This window comes from Littorina saxatilis, linkage group LG13 (genome assembly GCF_037325665.1).
Source record: "Littorina saxatilis isolate snail1 linkage group LG13, US_GU_Lsax_2.0, whole genome shotgun sequence".
Taxonomy (NCBI): domain Eukaryota; kingdom Metazoa; phylum Mollusca; class Gastropoda; order Littorinimorpha; family Littorinidae; genus Littorina; species Littorina saxatilis.
This window is the reverse complement of record NC_090257.1, coordinates 15,893,837-15,910,259: the sequence shown is the minus strand read 5'-3', so window position 1 is coordinate 15,910,259 and position 16,423 is coordinate 15,893,837. Positions and strand designations below refer to the sequence as shown.

At 44.0% G+C, this 16,423-nt stretch overlaps 1 protein-coding gene across 1 annotated transcript in view; it reads left to right on the top strand.

Moving 5' to 3' along the window:
• Positions 1-16,423, top strand: part of LOC138983708 (myosin-VIIa-like) — a gene marked incomplete in the record, with an annotated part of 78,439 nt that overhangs the window by 46,598 nt on the left and 15,418 nt on the right. The window contains 17 exon segments of the mRNA XM_070357017.1: positions 229-429; positions 947-1,033; positions 1,512-1,607; positions 2,004-2,242; positions 2,693-2,810; positions 5,367-5,495; positions 8,410-8,583; positions 9,228-9,455; positions 10,040-10,246; positions 10,529-10,737; positions 11,183-11,352; positions 12,366-12,550; positions 13,458-13,579; positions 13,743-13,903; positions 14,380-14,471; positions 15,297-15,358; positions 15,859-16,011. Coding sequence (XP_070213118.1) covers positions 229-429; positions 947-1,033; positions 1,512-1,607; positions 2,004-2,242; positions 2,693-2,810; positions 5,367-5,495; positions 8,410-8,583; positions 9,228-9,455; positions 10,040-10,246; positions 10,529-10,737; positions 11,183-11,352; positions 12,366-12,550; positions 13,458-13,579; positions 13,743-13,903; positions 14,380-14,471; positions 15,297-15,358; positions 15,859-16,011 — 2,633 coding nt within the window.

The following is a 16,423-nucleotide window of genomic DNA, read 5'->3' as shown; positions in this document are numbered from 1 at the left end:
AATTGTAAGGACGAGCAGAGAGGATGCTAGGATAGAGGGAGAGAGTCTCAAATTGTAAGGAGGGCTTTGAGCATGGCTGTACTGTAAAACCAGACCTCAATTCCCATGATAGAATTTAAGCTTACAGGACTATATGGAATGTCCTTACCATAACCTTACATTTTGTAAGCGGCTAGCCAAGCAGCAGAAGGTAATATAATCCAACACTTGTTGATGGTGTCCTTACAGCTGAGTGCGAGCCAGACCAACCTGGCGGACGACGACCTGGTGAACATCGTGCCCATGCCCGGCATTGAGCACCCCGACATCTCCGAGTACAAGTTCCCCAAGTTTGCCGCCATGTACTTCACCAACAACGCTTCCCACTCCTACATCCGCCGAGCTCTCAAGCATCCCCTGTTACCGCTGCGAAACGAGGGTGACCAGCTGGTGAGCAAACTGCTGAGTTTATAGACGTTCAGCTAAAAAAATCAAGGCAGAATCGTTGATTCGGAAAAGAGATTTGGTGGCGGATTTCCGGCTTTTTCCATTGTCCAGAGATGTGTTTTCTTTATCCCTAGATTGCACGATTGTGCATCATTTTTGACTTACATGAGCAAACAAGATAGTCGCATCAATGAGCAGCGTTAGTTTTATCCAGCCCATAGGCCAATCGTAGATTAAGACAATATATATAAAAAAAAACGCGTAACGTTGAGGTCTAGATCTTTAAGATTTTACACAATTCTTGGGTGAGATAACATCCATACATGACGCAAGTCTTGTTCACCTAAGTCAAATTTTCAGGTCACGGTATGTCAAGTTTGGGCTAAGAAAAGAAAATGCTTCCAGTCGTTTTTACAATGTCATGATCTCTGATGATGCCTGAGAAAGAAAGAGCTAACACAATAAGAAGAAGAGAGAAAAAGAGACAACTCCGATTTCTGATTGACTTTATGTATTTCAGGCTGCGTTGGCCGTGTGGATCGTGATTCTACGCTTCATGGGAGATCTTCCGGAGCCCAAGTATCACACCGCTATGGCAGAAACAAAGGTCACCTTTTCTTCTTAAGCAGTATACTAAAGTTGCTTTGATTTTTTTAAGATAATACAAAGTTGGTTCATGGATGGAGTGGATGCATGAACCTTTCTCTCTGCCTGTCTGATGCTGAAGTCTGGTCATGATGAGAATCTCCACCACTGGCCCCTCAGCTAGACTACATGAGTCAGAAATCTCTTTAATAGTTATCCCTGGTATGACAGACACTGTAATGTGAGGTCACTGTGATGAGCGGATGCTTCTATGTAGAGGACACTGAGACTTTGTTGTCCTTTGCCATTGCAGACATGAGATTTTCAAATAAATGTATGTACCAATTTAATAGCATTTTAAAGCCCCAGCTCAATTTGTTTTGTTTTGTTTGTTTTTCTTAGTCAAGATTTTGGAATCATAGCACTCTCTGTTTCAGGTTTAAATTCTTCTTTTTAATATTTTTTTATCATTTATTCTTTGTTTTATTTTTTTTATACAGGACAGTACACCAGTGATGACAAAGATCTACTCTACGCTGGGACGAAAGTTCAACAAGAAAGATCTGGACGAAGCCATGAGAATGGGAGAGGAGATGGTCAGTTCTTCTCATTCCAAGTTTACCTCTTAAAATGATGATGTCTGATTAGCCAGGTTTTTTCCCTGAACATACTGTACCGCGTCTCACAGTGTTTAATTAACTGGCAGCCACAGCTGCTGCATTGCCTGTGTATATGGAGACAACATCTGACAATCCAAATTTGCATATGCACTTAGTGAAAATGGGAGAAGTGATGGATGAGCAGAAAAATCACCAGAAGAAAATGCGAAGCACATTAAAGCTTAAAGACTGATTTTTTGTAGTGAACAAAATGAATCTCAAAGAATTGATGGGATGATGAGGTGAGATAGTGTCATTCATTTGTATCTTTTTGCAAACGTCGTCACACAAACAAAACCCACCCATTCAAAATAAAACCATTATTTGCAACAGGAGCGGGAAAACAGCGGCATCCCTTACGCCCGCAACACACTGCGCAAGTCACCGAAGCGTAAAATCGTTTCCCTTACGCTGAAGAAGAAGTCCAAGCTGACGGAGGAGGTGAAGGGGAAGCTACTCCAAGACTACGACACCAATGGCGGCTCTAACGCGCTGCTGGAGGACAGGCCCATGTCTCACCTGGAGAAACTGCACTTCATCATCGGCCACGGCATTCTGCGGCCCGACCTCAGGTAGTTTTTCACAGGCTTTGCCAGCTTTTCAAAACGCTAGTCCCCTGATATCACCATATGGCTACCTAAATGGTAGGGTGAAAAACCGTCATACATGTAAAACCCTACTCGTGCAAGAAAACACAAGTGTATGTTGGAGTTTAAGCCCATTAACGCAGAAGAAGAAGAAAAGGCTAGCAAGGTTTTAAGAAGGTTATGAGGTTTTAACAAGGTTAATCAAGTTTTGAAAAGGTATAGCAAGGTTTTAACAAGGTTAATCAAGTTTTGAAAAGGTATAGCAAGGTTTTAACAAGGTTAATCAAGTTTTGAAAAGGTATAGCAAGGTTTTAACAAGGTTTGCAAGGGTTGAAGGAATGATGTTGCAAACAGGATCTCAGACTTTCTTTGTGAAGCTGAATAAAATGTTTTTCTCCATGAGAGGTAGTAATGATTTTGACCACTTGTTGTCAGGGACGAGATCTATTGTCAGATCTGCAAGCAGCTGACACAGAACCCTTCCAAGAGCAGTCACGCCAGGGGCTGGATCCTACTCTGCCTCTGTGTCGGATGCTTCCCGCCGTCGGAAAAGGTACAGCTGTGAATGTGTGTCTGTCTGTCTGTCTGTGTGTGAAACATACAGATGCTTGTGTGTGTGTGTGTCTGTATGTGTGTGTGTTGTGTGTAAGTTTCTTTGTGTCTGTCTGTGTGTGAGTGAACGTACAGGTGCGTCTGTCTGTCTGTCTGTGTTTGTGTGTGTGAGAATATAGATGTGCGTGTGTGTGTGTCTTAATGTGTGCCTGTGTGATCTGTGTGCAGGGGTGTACCTTAACACCCGCCCATCTACCCATGGCTGGTAGAAGTAGTGTCGGGCGAGTTCAAATACCTGGTCCAAGTGACAAATCTGTCAGTTCTTTACTGCCTTCTCTCCCCTCCCCCCCCCCCTCCCCCCACTTTGAGAAGGACTGCCACCAACCCAGCCTAGACACACGGTCTAGACATGTCCAGACAGCTACCCCCTCCGCCTCACCTGACCCACTCACCCCCCCCCCCCCCCCGGACACTTTGAGAAGGACTGCCACCAACCCAGCCTAGACACACGGTCTAGACATGTCCAGACAGCTACCCCCTCCGCCTCACCTGACCCACTCACTCCCCCCCCCCCCCCCCCCCCCCCCCCGACACTTTGAGAAGGACTGCCACCAACCCAGCCTAGACACACAGTCCAGACATGTCCAGACAGCTACCCCCTCCGCCTCACCTGACCCACTCACCCCCCCCCCCCCCCCCCCCCCACTTTGAGAAGGACTGCCACCAACCCAGCCTAGACACACAGTACCTGACATGTCCAGACAGCTACCCCCTCCGCCTCACCTGACCCACCACCCCCCCCCCCCCCCCCACTTTGAGAAGGACTGCCACCAACCCAGCCTAGACACACAGACTGACATGTCCAGACAGCTACCCCCTCCGCCTCACCTGACCCACTCCCCCCCCCCCCCCCCCACTTTGAGAAGGACTGCCACCAACCCAGCCTAGACACACAGTCCAGACATGTCCAGACAGCTACCCCCTCCGCCTCACCTGACCCACTCACCCCCCCCCCCCCCCCACTTTGAGAAGGACTGCCACCAACCCAGCCTAGACACACAGACCTGACATGTCCAGACAGCTACCCCCTCCGCCTCACCTGACCCACTCACCCCCCCCCCCCCCCCCACTTTGAGAAGGACTGCCACCAACCCAGCCTAGACACACAGTCCAGACATGTCTGGACAGCTACCCCCTCCGCCTCACCTGACCCGCTCATCACCCCTCCTTTTCTTGTCAGTACCACCGGCGGCTTCTGATTGCATCAGCATAGCTACCCACCTACCCCCTCCTCCCTCACTCCTCTCTGTGGACTTCACTTCACATCTCACCTATTCTTTTATTCTTCTCTGGCCAGTCCTTGAGAGCTTTTGATATGGTGTTGCATGCAGGGCTCCAGCTGGACTCACCCAGAGGGTCCCAGGACGCCCACTTTGAATCTTTAGAAGGTCTATGGACCCCCTCAGTCGAGATTTAGAGGGTTCAAAACTCCAGGGACCTGGTGTACTAAACACGCATTGTGATCACGGGTAGTGTATTTGAATTGTGTGTTTTTTTATCAAAATACTCCAGGACTGAGGACATTTCACGCACAAACACTGTGTAACTGTGTCGGCCCATGTGTGCGTGCGTGTGTGTGTTTTCCCCATTGCTTCACTAGATCTGTGTAGCTGTCGGCCCATGCGTGTGTGCATGTGTGTGTGTGTGTGTGTGTGTGTTTTCCCCATTGCTTCGCTAGATATGTGTCACTGTGTTGGTTCACCGCTGCAGTCGCCCGGCGTGCTTTTGCGCTATCCACCTGTGCTTTTTATATCAAAACCTCTGCCAGGCGCCGCTACATTAGTATCAGCTTTGAACAGCCTCCTTTCTGATGGTGTTCCCGCGTGAAATTGGCATTGGTGCTTGCACTAGGCTTACTTAACAGCTACAGTCTAAAAAGAGTACCTGCAGTTTGCACGGTAACATAAACTTAGTGCGTCCCGGGGCCCCCTCAATGCATTTCTAGCAGATGATTCCGAATTCTAGTGCGTATAGGACGCAGGGACGTACAGTTTTGGGAGCCCTTAACATGTCACCATTATGGTTGGTCTTGGGTCTAAACTGCCAAGCAGCATCTGTACCACTGTCCCAGTTTCTGTGCATTGTACTGGTCATTGACCGTAGGAATACTCACAGAGAGCCTTTTCTAACAATTGTTTACACCAACATGGCTGGCCAACCTATTAGTGACAGCAATACTGCTGTCAACTATTTTCCATTAAGTAAGGAAGAAAAGAATCGATCCAATATACCTGACCAAGAAGAGTAGACAGAGTTTAACAAAAGGACACGGGATGCACAGTGTGTCTGTGTGTGTCTGTGAATGAACATACAGAATGATGTGTGTGTGTTTCACTTTTATTATTTTGCATTAGCAGGTAATGTCCATGTGTGCTAATTAAATACTCACAAGCACAGACTCACTTTTTCACCACTGTATAATCTGAAAAACAAACAAACACCCAACAACTTGAAGCTCCCATTTACTAAGCACAATTGTTTATGATGACTCTTTCAGCTGGTGAACTATCTGCTGAACTTCATCCAAGAAGGCCCCCCAGGCTACGCTCCATACTGTGAAGACAGGCTACGCAGAACCTTCGCTAACGGCCCTCGTAATCAACCGCCATCTTGGCTGGAACTGCAGGTTAGTTTTGCTGGCGTTGTTTGGACCTCACTCATGTATTCTGGACTGCATGGCCTGCAGCATTTTCTTGTCACTCGCTGAATAAACTCTAGAAATGCATTAACACAATGAGGACAACTTAGAAAGGTGTGGTCTGTTTCAGTTTTTGGCAGCTTGAGTGCATAGCATGTTAATTCTTATGAGCAGGTCTCAGACAGTAGTTCTAGATAACTCTTGGAACAAAACTCCTTATCCTGCGGATACATGTCTTTTCTTTGAGTTGCCCTGCTTCCTTGCAATAAGAAATAAAGCAAGAGGCAAACGGAAGGACTTGAAGTCTATGGTTATACAGATATTCTTACGGTGGCATACCTTCGTTGATTAATAGACCTAATCTCAGTGGAAGAACTGGGTTGATTTTAAGGTTTGCTCATCTATCACATCGTTTACCCAAAATTATATGGACAATTAACTAGGTTAAGAGTCAATTAGGGACAGAAAAATTGCCAGCTGAATGTTCTCAACAAAAGAGACTGAATGCTAAGAGCATGTGTCACTTTATATTTTTGTTTGTTTTGAATTGATGATGTTAAGACTCATTGACCTTGTCTCAGATTTGATGCTAACTTTGTTTTTGTTTTTTTCAATTTGAGAGAAACCAAAGATTTTGTTTTCTTGCTTGCATGGCATGTCATGACCTCACAATTGTTTGCATCATTTGTGTCAACCCCCTTTCCAGTAATTGTATATGTAACCAAATATTCCGTAACACCTGTCTAAAATCCTTCATTGGGAAACAGCGGTTTTAAAATATAGTCTCTGTTCCCTGGTGAAAATCCAAGGTCAATCATTGGTTCCCTGATTTAATAATATGATAACATAACCTTACAGACTTGCATGTTTAGTGTGTCATCAGATTTCAGTTTTTGTCCTAATCTTTCATGATAGACATTTTCTGGAAATAACTTTTTGTTGATGTCTTTGCAAAAGTTTGGCCCCTCGTGACATTGAGGTTAAACTATCTGACGGATTAGTTGAGGGTAGTGGTCTAGGTGTCAATAAATTGAGCTCCATTGAATATGTTGTGCAACATCAGCTCGATATGACACCCTTTTCATTCCGAAATTATGCACATCAGAACTCGTTAATCAACACTGCTATGATAGCTTCTCTGCAATATCAGTCGCTATATGTGTTTTGTCAACTGAGCAGGGTATAGATTGTCTATACATAGCTTAGTTGGCAAATACACATGACCAGTGATACTGCAAATGATCACTTGTTTAAAGGGGCACAACTCTTCCACAGCGCATGGAAACCAGTGGGATAGAGTTATTTTTGAGGATAATCTATTTCTGTCTTTTCTCTTTATTCATCTTCAGAGTTGTCCAAAAGTACTCTGTCTTAATACATAACACTTAACAGAGCATAAAACATCAGTTACCCTTGTACTTTTCAAAGAAGAATGTGTTGAAACAGATGAGGTTTAGGGTACCAATAATTGTTTAACCCATTGAACCTTCTTCTTCTTCTTCTGCGTTCGTGGGCTGAAACTCCCACATACACTCGTGGTTTTGCACGAGTGGAATTTTACGTGTATGACCGTTTTTACCCCGCCATTTAGGCAGCCATACGCTGCTTTCGGAGGAAGCATGCTGGGTATTTTCGTGTTTCTATAACCCACCGAACTCTGACATGGATTACAGGATCTTTTCCGTGCGCACTTGGTCTTGTGCTTGCGTGTACACACGAAGGGGGATAAGCCACTAGCAGGTCTGCACATAAGTTGACCTGGGAGATCGGAAAAATCTCCACACTTAACCCACCAGGCGGCCGCGGCTGGGATTCGAACCCTCGACCTTCCGATTAAGAGGCCGACGTCTTACCACCCCGCCACAGCGCCCATCATTGAACCTTTCTGAAAAGAAGAATGAGACTGGAAGTAAATGTAGTATTAAACAGGTGATGTTTAGGAGACAAATTTCGGGAAAAAATCGATCAAGGTTTTGATTGGCTTTGGATTAGAGTTGCACCCCTTTCTACCAGTGAGGCCAATTGCCAATGATAAGTAGTCCTCAGCCATCATGGTGTCACAGTGAATTTGCAACATCCATTCGATGAGATCTTTTCTGTTAAAAATATATCAATTAAAGCTGGCTTTTCACTGCTACTCATTTTTTGTTATCCTTTTCTGCGCTGATGAGAAGCCAAGGGAAGTGTAAGTGCTTAAACGGCTCTTCAGTCTTCTGCAATCTAGTCAGGCATGCAATTTAACACTCGAGTCCCGCTAATCGCGATCTCAGCTAGACGCCCCGGATTTTCTACAGGCACCATGAAGTGCTTCAGCTTCTTGCGTTTCCAAACGAAATAAAATTATGTGGTAATTCACCATTGTCAGTTAGTGTGTGTGTGTGTGCAGCAGTGAGTCGCTATACGCGTACAGTGTATGTCTGTGTCTGTCTGTGTCTGATTAACTAGTAAGTTTGTGACGAGTCGGAGAAAAAAGAAAAGAAATCGTCATCTGCTGATAAAAGAAAACATGTCATCGCAGTTAATCTCTTGAGAACTTAGTTGCCAACAGAAGCGTCACACTTGCGAGAAACGCAGTAACACATACACATGAACATTGTAGCACAATCACATGCCAGGCGTGCGTCACACACACACACGCAAGCACATACACACATGCACGCACACACACACATGCACTCACACACGCCAACGTGACTCTCACAGGCTTTTTGTGACCAACAAGGGAAATAACCGCGTTTTTCTCTAACTCAGAAGAGAACGCGGTTTCTTCCCTTTAATTGGACCCCAAACTGCATCACGAATCGGATATATCGTGATCAAAAATCTTTGGACCCCAAAGACCGCGAGTTAGTGGAAGTCTGCTGTACCTCTGTAAATTTGACTTACTGTTTGTGCATTTCAGGCGACTAAGTCCAAAAAGCCTCTGCTGCTTCCAATCACGTTTATGGACGGAAACACGAAGACGCTGTCAGCGGACTCGGCCACTACAGCACGAGAGCTGTGTCAGCAGTTGTCAGACAAGATCGTGCTGCGCGACCAGTTTGGATTCTCTCTCTACATTGCTCTCTTTGACAAGGTAAGCGCAACAGGCAGTCAGTGATGATGACACATCTGACAGAAATAGTTCATTAGAAATCTGCTGTTTATTGTTGTTGGAATTGTATTTTCTTGCTCAACAGGTTTTACTATCATCCCTTTTGTAACTCTAGAGTCTGAGGGTTAAAACCTCATGAAATTGTGCCAGTTAATTGTTAATATCTGGAGTAAGAAACATATCTTGTGCAGTTTTAAAACTGTCATGATTTGCATCCTGCGATAAATGATAAAACTTACATGTTTAAAGACAATGTTACACATGTTCACAGCTGCATGCAAAGCAAAAATTTTCCCTATATCTCACAGTGGAACGCTCTGTTTAAGATCCCCAAATTGAAGACTATTTCCTTTTAAGACCTTGGTTTGTCAGGTGTTCAGTTCATGACGTCTGTAAATGTACCTCTATTTTAAGACTCCCTCCCCCTTTTAAGACCTAATTTTCTCAGAATGTTGGAGGCCTTGAAATGGTGTTTCCACTTTCTCTAAAGTTACTCTCTACCAACTTTTTTTCACAAGCATTTTTGTCACCACAGCTGCATGCAAACGAGAAACTTGCTCTGTGTTGAACAGTTTTCACGGTAGTTTGCACAAACTGTTACCATAAGCATTTGGTGAATGTCCCAGGTGTCGTCACTGGGAAGCGGAGGAGACCATGTGATGGACGCCATTTCTCAGTGCGAGCAGTACGCCAAGGAGCAAGGGGCACAGGAGCGCAACGCCCCCTGGCGGCTGTTTTTCCGCAAGGAGATCTTCGCCCCCTGGCATGACCCCAGCGAGGACAAGGTGGCCACCAACCTCATCTTTCAGCAAGTCGTGCGCGGCATCAAGTTCGGCGAGTACCGCTGTGATAAGGTGGGTGCTTTTGTTTTGATTTGAACACCTCTGAGAAATAATTTGGGATGTTAGTGCATTAAGAGTTATATAATAAGGTTTGATAAGGTGGGAGCTGGTTTGCTTTTGTTTTAATTTGAACACCTGAGAGACAAAGGGGCGTTAGTGCTCCAAGTACATACGACATAGTGCATCATGAGTTATATAAGTGAGCGTTATGCGGATGAAAATCGCTTGTTCGTTTCAATGCTAAGTATTCTCTCAGGTGCCAGGAGATTGGTTCTGCATAACTCTTATTTAGTCTTGTTACACATGTCGTATGCATTCAAAGTGCTTACATGTTTTTATTTCTCAGATCGTAAAATAGCGCTCTGCCTCATTGATCAAGACATGCACTCCCCCCCCTCCCCCCCACTGAAGTATAATTTTGATTTTTCTGATGTGAAGGTCAACTGGAACATTTAACTGCTCAAAAAAAGGAAGGAAGTTTATTAGAAATGACTATTGGATTGTTCAGGGTTCAGAATCAATCGGCTTGTTCGATCTTATCTTACAGTGTGGGATCATACCCCTTCATACGGCATAATTGATAATTGTGTGTGCAGGAGGAGGACCTAGCCATGATTGCGGCCCAGCAGTACTTCGTGGAGTACGGCAACAACCTGATCCCGGAGCGCCTGCAGACTTTGCTGGGCTCCTACATCCCTGACGCCTACCTGCAGAAACCCAACGCCATGGAGAACTGGATGAAATCCATCGTCGCCAAACTGCGCAGTCCCTACTTCTCCAACGAGAACATCAAGCCAGAGAAGGTCAGTCTTTGCAGAGAAAGATTACAAATTAGAGATTGCTTTCCCCCGAAAACAGAATAAAAGTGAGGGGGGGGGGGGGGGGGGGGGGGTGGCTTTTGGCGATCTCATACCTGGTTAAATACCAAGTAAAAGCTTTTCAACGCACATAAATCACTGTGCAGCTCAAAGAAGACCTTGTAAGCCCAGCTCCCGAAAACATGGCAGTGGCCACTGCAAACAAATGATTGTACTTACTCATCTGTCTTTAATTGTTGTTCTCCATGGTATGTGACTCCTGTACAGGTCAAGGAGGACGTGGTGAGCTACGCCAAGTACAAATGGCCACTGCTATTCTCCCGCTTCTACGAGGCCTACAAGTTCTCTGGCCCCAGCCTGCCCAAGAACGACGTCATCATCGCTGTCAACTGGACCGGTGTCTACGTTGTGGACGATCAGGAACAGGTCCTGCTGGAGTTGTCTTTCCCTGAAATTACTGCTGTTTCTAGTAGCAGGTGAGTGAAGATTTGTTTGTGTGTAATGTTTATTTATTTATTTATTTATTTGTTTATTTGTTTATTTTTTATGTATTTATTTATTTATTTATTTATTTATTGCAGACAAGTAATTGTTTTGTGACTCTGGGTGAGAAAGTAAACTCTAAACAGAAGTGTCCCACTTTTGAACACACTTTCTGTAACCAGCTTTGAACAGTGTGACATAGTACATTATGTTCTACTAGCAAAGCTACATGATAGTAGAATGATGTACTATGTCACACTGTGTTCCAAACTGGTGACAGAAAGTGTGTTCAAAAGTCGAACACTTCAATTTAGAGTGTAAGCAAGACTGCCATTGTTTTTCAAGTGAGAATTTAGTGCTTTTAGTTATGCGCTATAGAAATCTCCTTAATAAATAAATAAAATTTCCTAAAATGAGAATTTTGATCTTATCTAACAGGACAGGAAAAATGCACGGGCAGAGTTTCACCCTGGCGACAGTCAAGGGAGATGAGTACACCTTCACATCTCCCAACGCTGAAGACATCCGCGACCTCGTCGTTACCTTCCTGGAAGGACTGAAGAAGCGCTCCAAATACGTCATCGCCATTCAGGAATATTCCTCCCAGGGTGAGTCTTCAGGCATGCCACTTTTCCTGGTATAAGCCAACATTTTGGAACCTATGTTTGTTTATGGTCTTTTCTTTAGTCCAGATTTGGCAGGATATGAATACAGTAGTACCTGCCATATCCGGTCACCCATTAGTCATTGCAAAGGTGACCGCAAATATCAGGTGGCCGTTCATTACAGGCCCCCTCCTCCTCCAAAAAAAACCCCAAAACACGATCAAGTTTTCATGAAGAAAAGAAAGCGATCATCCACGAGCCGCTCGATCGTCCTGGCTAAGCTATTGTTTCGTATGTTTCTATGTGTGTTGTTTGGATTATTATATATGTATTTGAGTGTCAGATAAACAAGTGTTTCAAACTCACATCAGCTGTGATCGATCCGGAAGTGACTGCCGTAAATGTACATGTATGTGCATGTCTGTATTTACAGTTTGCGCATGCGTAAGTATTCATGTCGTCTGCTCGTGCTGTGCCGTCTGTACACACACACACACACACACACACACACACACACCACACACACCACAGGCGCTCGCCCGCGAAAGTGACAAGTGGCCGTTAAGTGGCCGCTCCTGTCGAGTAAGAGGGGCACCTTAGGGCAAAAATCAGTGACCGTTGATCGCGTCAGACAGGTTAACGGCCATTAAGAGTCAATTATAGAAGGAAAACTCATTAGTCATGGGAAAGCTGGCCGCTCCGGGTAGGTTCACGCCCACGAAAGGGCCGGAAATGGAAGGGACTACTGTATGCTTTTGTGGTTTCATGCATCATGTCTTTGCGCTTGACTTTTGTGACTTCAGTTTTGAACACACCCCATCTTTCATAGACTGACTTTTCTCAGATGCTCTTTTCAGCTCCAAAACTCAACTTCACATGAAGATACCTCATCTTTTGAATCCAAATTTTCCGCCCATTTCAAAGCTGAATGAGATCACGTCAGTAAATTTACAGTACCAAGTTTCTTTCTGCAGCTTTAGAAAAGAATATTAAAGCGAAAGACACTTTTGTTGCAGACGGCCCGAACTTCCTGACATTCCAGAAGGGAGACCTGATAGTCCTGGACCAGCAGAGCGGAGAGAACGTGATGAACTCGGGGTGGTGCTTGGGACAGAACGTACGCACCAACAATAAGGGCGACTTCCCCGCAGAGTGTGTCTACGTGCTGCCCACCATCACCAAGCCACCCACAGATATCGTGGTAAGAGTTGCCTGTCTCTGTGCTGGGGCTTGTGGCACTAGTGAAGTACAGATCAATCACACGCAGACAAACACATAGACACATAGGCATGCTGCCACCCACGTGCGCACACGCGCACACACACACACACACACACACACACACACACACACACACACACACACACACACACACACACACACACACACACCAGGCATGGGAATTGTCTGCCGAACGGCGGATTTCCGCCGAATTTTATTTTTGTTCCGCCGAAAATGCAAAAGTGTCCGCCGAAAAAATAAAGGGGGGAGGCACAAAAAAAAAGCACCGGTTACTTTGGCCTTTGCGCAAAAGCCTGCGAAAACTTTCCGTACTTTGTTCACGCACTGCTACCGCCCGCCTCAGTTATTGAACTTTTATTTCTACTACGTTCTTACCAGTTCCATTTAACTTTGCATACCATGCTAATAACTCAGTATTGAAAGTAAACCAGATTGCACAGATTGTGTTACAAGTTACATTTTCCTGTTTGTCTCAACAGATCAACTTCTTTACAAATTTAAACCATATAATACATGTATATATTTTTTTTCTTCAAAAAAGCAAAAATTGGTACATTTTTGTACTAAAAACTCTGATTCTAAAAACAGAATTTAATGGCAAACTTGGAGATTGCACCATCTGGGTTCTTTGGAGAAATTTTTTTTCCGGGGGGACATACCCCCGGACCCCCCTAGTATGGCTAGGCGCTTTGCGCCGTTGACTTGACGCTTCGCGTCTTCAGTTATAAATTTTCCGCCTTTTTTACAATTTTCAATTCCCATGCCTGACACACACACAGACAGAGAACCCCACAGTGGGAAATGGACAGACTTTTTTGCAATGTCATGACCCAACATGCTTATTTCAAAGTTGTGTTGTTTTTCAGAACCTGTTCCTTCACTCTGGGGAGAACACAGAGCGCATCCTGCCACCCATGCATGAAGACATTCCAGTCAAGACCGATGAATCTGCCTACACTCTGCAAGAGTACGCCATGGACCATTTCAGGTAAAAAGCAAGACAAAGAATCACATTTTCTGAAATATTTGGCATTTGTAAAAGGGAGGGACTTATACATGTAGTTAACTGCAGTTAATTTTGCAGTATCTGTAAACTAAACATGCGTCGTTGTGATATATTTCAAGTATGTTGGTCTTAATGGTTTGAGCAGATTGCCACCCAAGCGAACATTGAGTGGAACTCTGAAGGCACCACGCAGGAAGAGGTCGGAGGATCTGTGGCGTTACTCCAAGGAGCCGCTGAAACAGCCGCTGCTGAAGAAACTGATGGGCAAGGAGGAACACAGCTCTGAGGCCTGTCTCTGTTTCCTGGATATCCTTGCTGTTATATATATGGGTTGCGCATAGGATTCAGTCTGTCCGTCTGTTTGTTTGTTTGCTTGTCTGTCTGTCTGTCTGTCTTTGGTTAAGACTTGTTATATATGAGGAGGGGGTTGGTGTGTGTGTTTATGTTTGTGTGTGTCTCTTAGTGTGTGTCACTGTGTCTGTGAGTGTGTCTGTTTGTCTCTCTGTGTTTCTGTGTGTTAAATTTGGTCTACTACTTCCAATGTTTCTGAATTCCAGGGCTGTTTAAGTCATATTTATTTTAATTGTATTTTATTCCATTTTTAAGATAACTCTGTGTTGTATGTGTGTTTTTATCTTTCTTTTCTGTCTTCCCTCTGTGTTGTTTTCTTTTTTCTTCCTTGAAAATGAAATCCTACCATCAGAGCAATTGGCAAAGTTTGCTGTTACTTGAGATGTGTTTCAAGCTACACAGTGGTGTGTATTATCCTTAACCTTTTTCACCGATCCTGAAGTACATGGGAGACCACCCCAGCAGAAAGAGCAGGATAGCCAACGAATTCACAGACCAGATCTTCGAGGCTCCGCTTAGGAACGTAAGTCTGAAAATGAAATCTAGTCTTGGGCCTTTCTGGACATCTTGCTCAGATAAGGGGTTTGAATTTTGATCAAGGTTGTTTCTGGGCACACACACATCAAATCTTATGTGTTCTTAGACTCAAGAAAAGTCAGAAAACAGCTAGTCCGGGGGAGGGGGGGGGGGGGGGGGGCATTTTTAGAACTATGCAGTTTTTGCTTTGCCCGATTAATGTGTGAAAGCTAACTGGGTGATGTGTCCGTAAAATGCATGCAAGAATCTTGTTTTGACTGAGATTGCAATATAGATTTGTTAATCTTGCAAGGAATGAAAGTAGCAAGCACTGGTCGTGTAATTTATCTTTATCTTTCACGCTAGATTCTCCAGCAGAAAGCAGAAAAAGACTGAGGTGATTCATAAAAATAATAATAATAATAATAATAATAATAAATGAGCATTTATATAGCGCAACATCATAACTTTACAATTATGCTCTTTGCGCTTGACACATTTAAAATTAAAACACAGTTATACAAGCATTTACATCTACATTCATAGTCAACAACGCTTAATTAAAAGCGTACACCATCAAACATACATTACAAAAGATTCTTCCACTAACTAAGTAACAGGTTCAAATTGCCCAAATTCAAGATTGTTTTGTTTGAAAGCAACAAATCCAAAATAGACGGACTGCCAACGTCTCAAAATCAAGGAACCGATTTGAAATCATTGCCCAAACTCAAGCTGTCTTTTATGCAAATATTTTGGAATATAGTTCTATGGAATGCCTAGGGCCTTGTATTTCTTCCTCTGTGTAATGTGATTGTGTGTTTCCTTGCAGGAGATCCTGCGGGATGAAGTATACTGTCAGCTCATGAAGCAGCTAACAGACAACAGGAATCGGTAAGAGATCTTCTCTTCAGTCTTTCTTCTTTTATATCGTTTTTCTGTTGAAGTATTCATTCACAAGCTCAAATTTTTTCATCTTTTTCTTTCATTTTTTCCTCTCCCCCTCTCTCTGTGTCTGTCTGTCCTCGAGACATGGTGGTACAGGCAAGCCTGCCTTGGCGACCACCTCTCGATAACGACTACCTGACCATAACAACCACCCCAAAAGATCCCAGAGCACTTTTTGTCTTTATAACTCATCTTCCCATGGAGACTTGAATGAAGTGTCTTGAAGGACCACTTTGGGTTGGTCCCCTTGCTGGTCTTTTAAGACAGGTTCCACTATATGATCATTAAATTACTGACAATAAGTAGGCCGGTGATCTGTGTTGGCATTGATGAAGTTGGTGGTTGTTGAGATTTTGTTTTATCAGGTGATAAATGATGAGGACATTTGTAAGGCCATTGCTGCTGCTGTTAACAGTGACAATTGATGCGTTATTTTTGTGTGGCAGAGTGAGTGAGGACAGGGGCTGGGAGTTGATGTGGCTGGCCACAGGATGCTTCGCCCCCAGCACAAACCTGCTCCGTGAGCTGATGCAGTTTATACGTTCACGCTCACACCCAATCGTCACCGACTGTCTCAACCGCCTGCAGAAAACACTCAGGTAGGTGATCATGTAGGGCTGAATGGAGCCTCTCTATCCTTGAAGAACAGCAAGGCTTTTTTGTTTTCATGCAGATAATTATTATCTTGTTTGATGTCAGTGTCAATGCTTCGCTTTTGAAGAAAAAAAAGTTTGTTAAATGTTGTGCATCTGACTGAATGGGCTCTGCGTTAGAAAAACGGGATGGTATGTTTATGTCTGTGCAGGCTTATCATGTTGGCTTTCAAAACTTCTAAATGCCAATGCAGGAACTCAAAGAGAATATTTAAAACAAAACAAAAACAGCCTCCCCACCTCCTTACCCCAACCGCCTGCAGCAAATAATAAAATGAATAAATAAAACTACCAGAAAACATCAACCTAACAAAAGAACTAATGCTGCAAGGTGTTCTATAAGGTCCTAACAAAATGT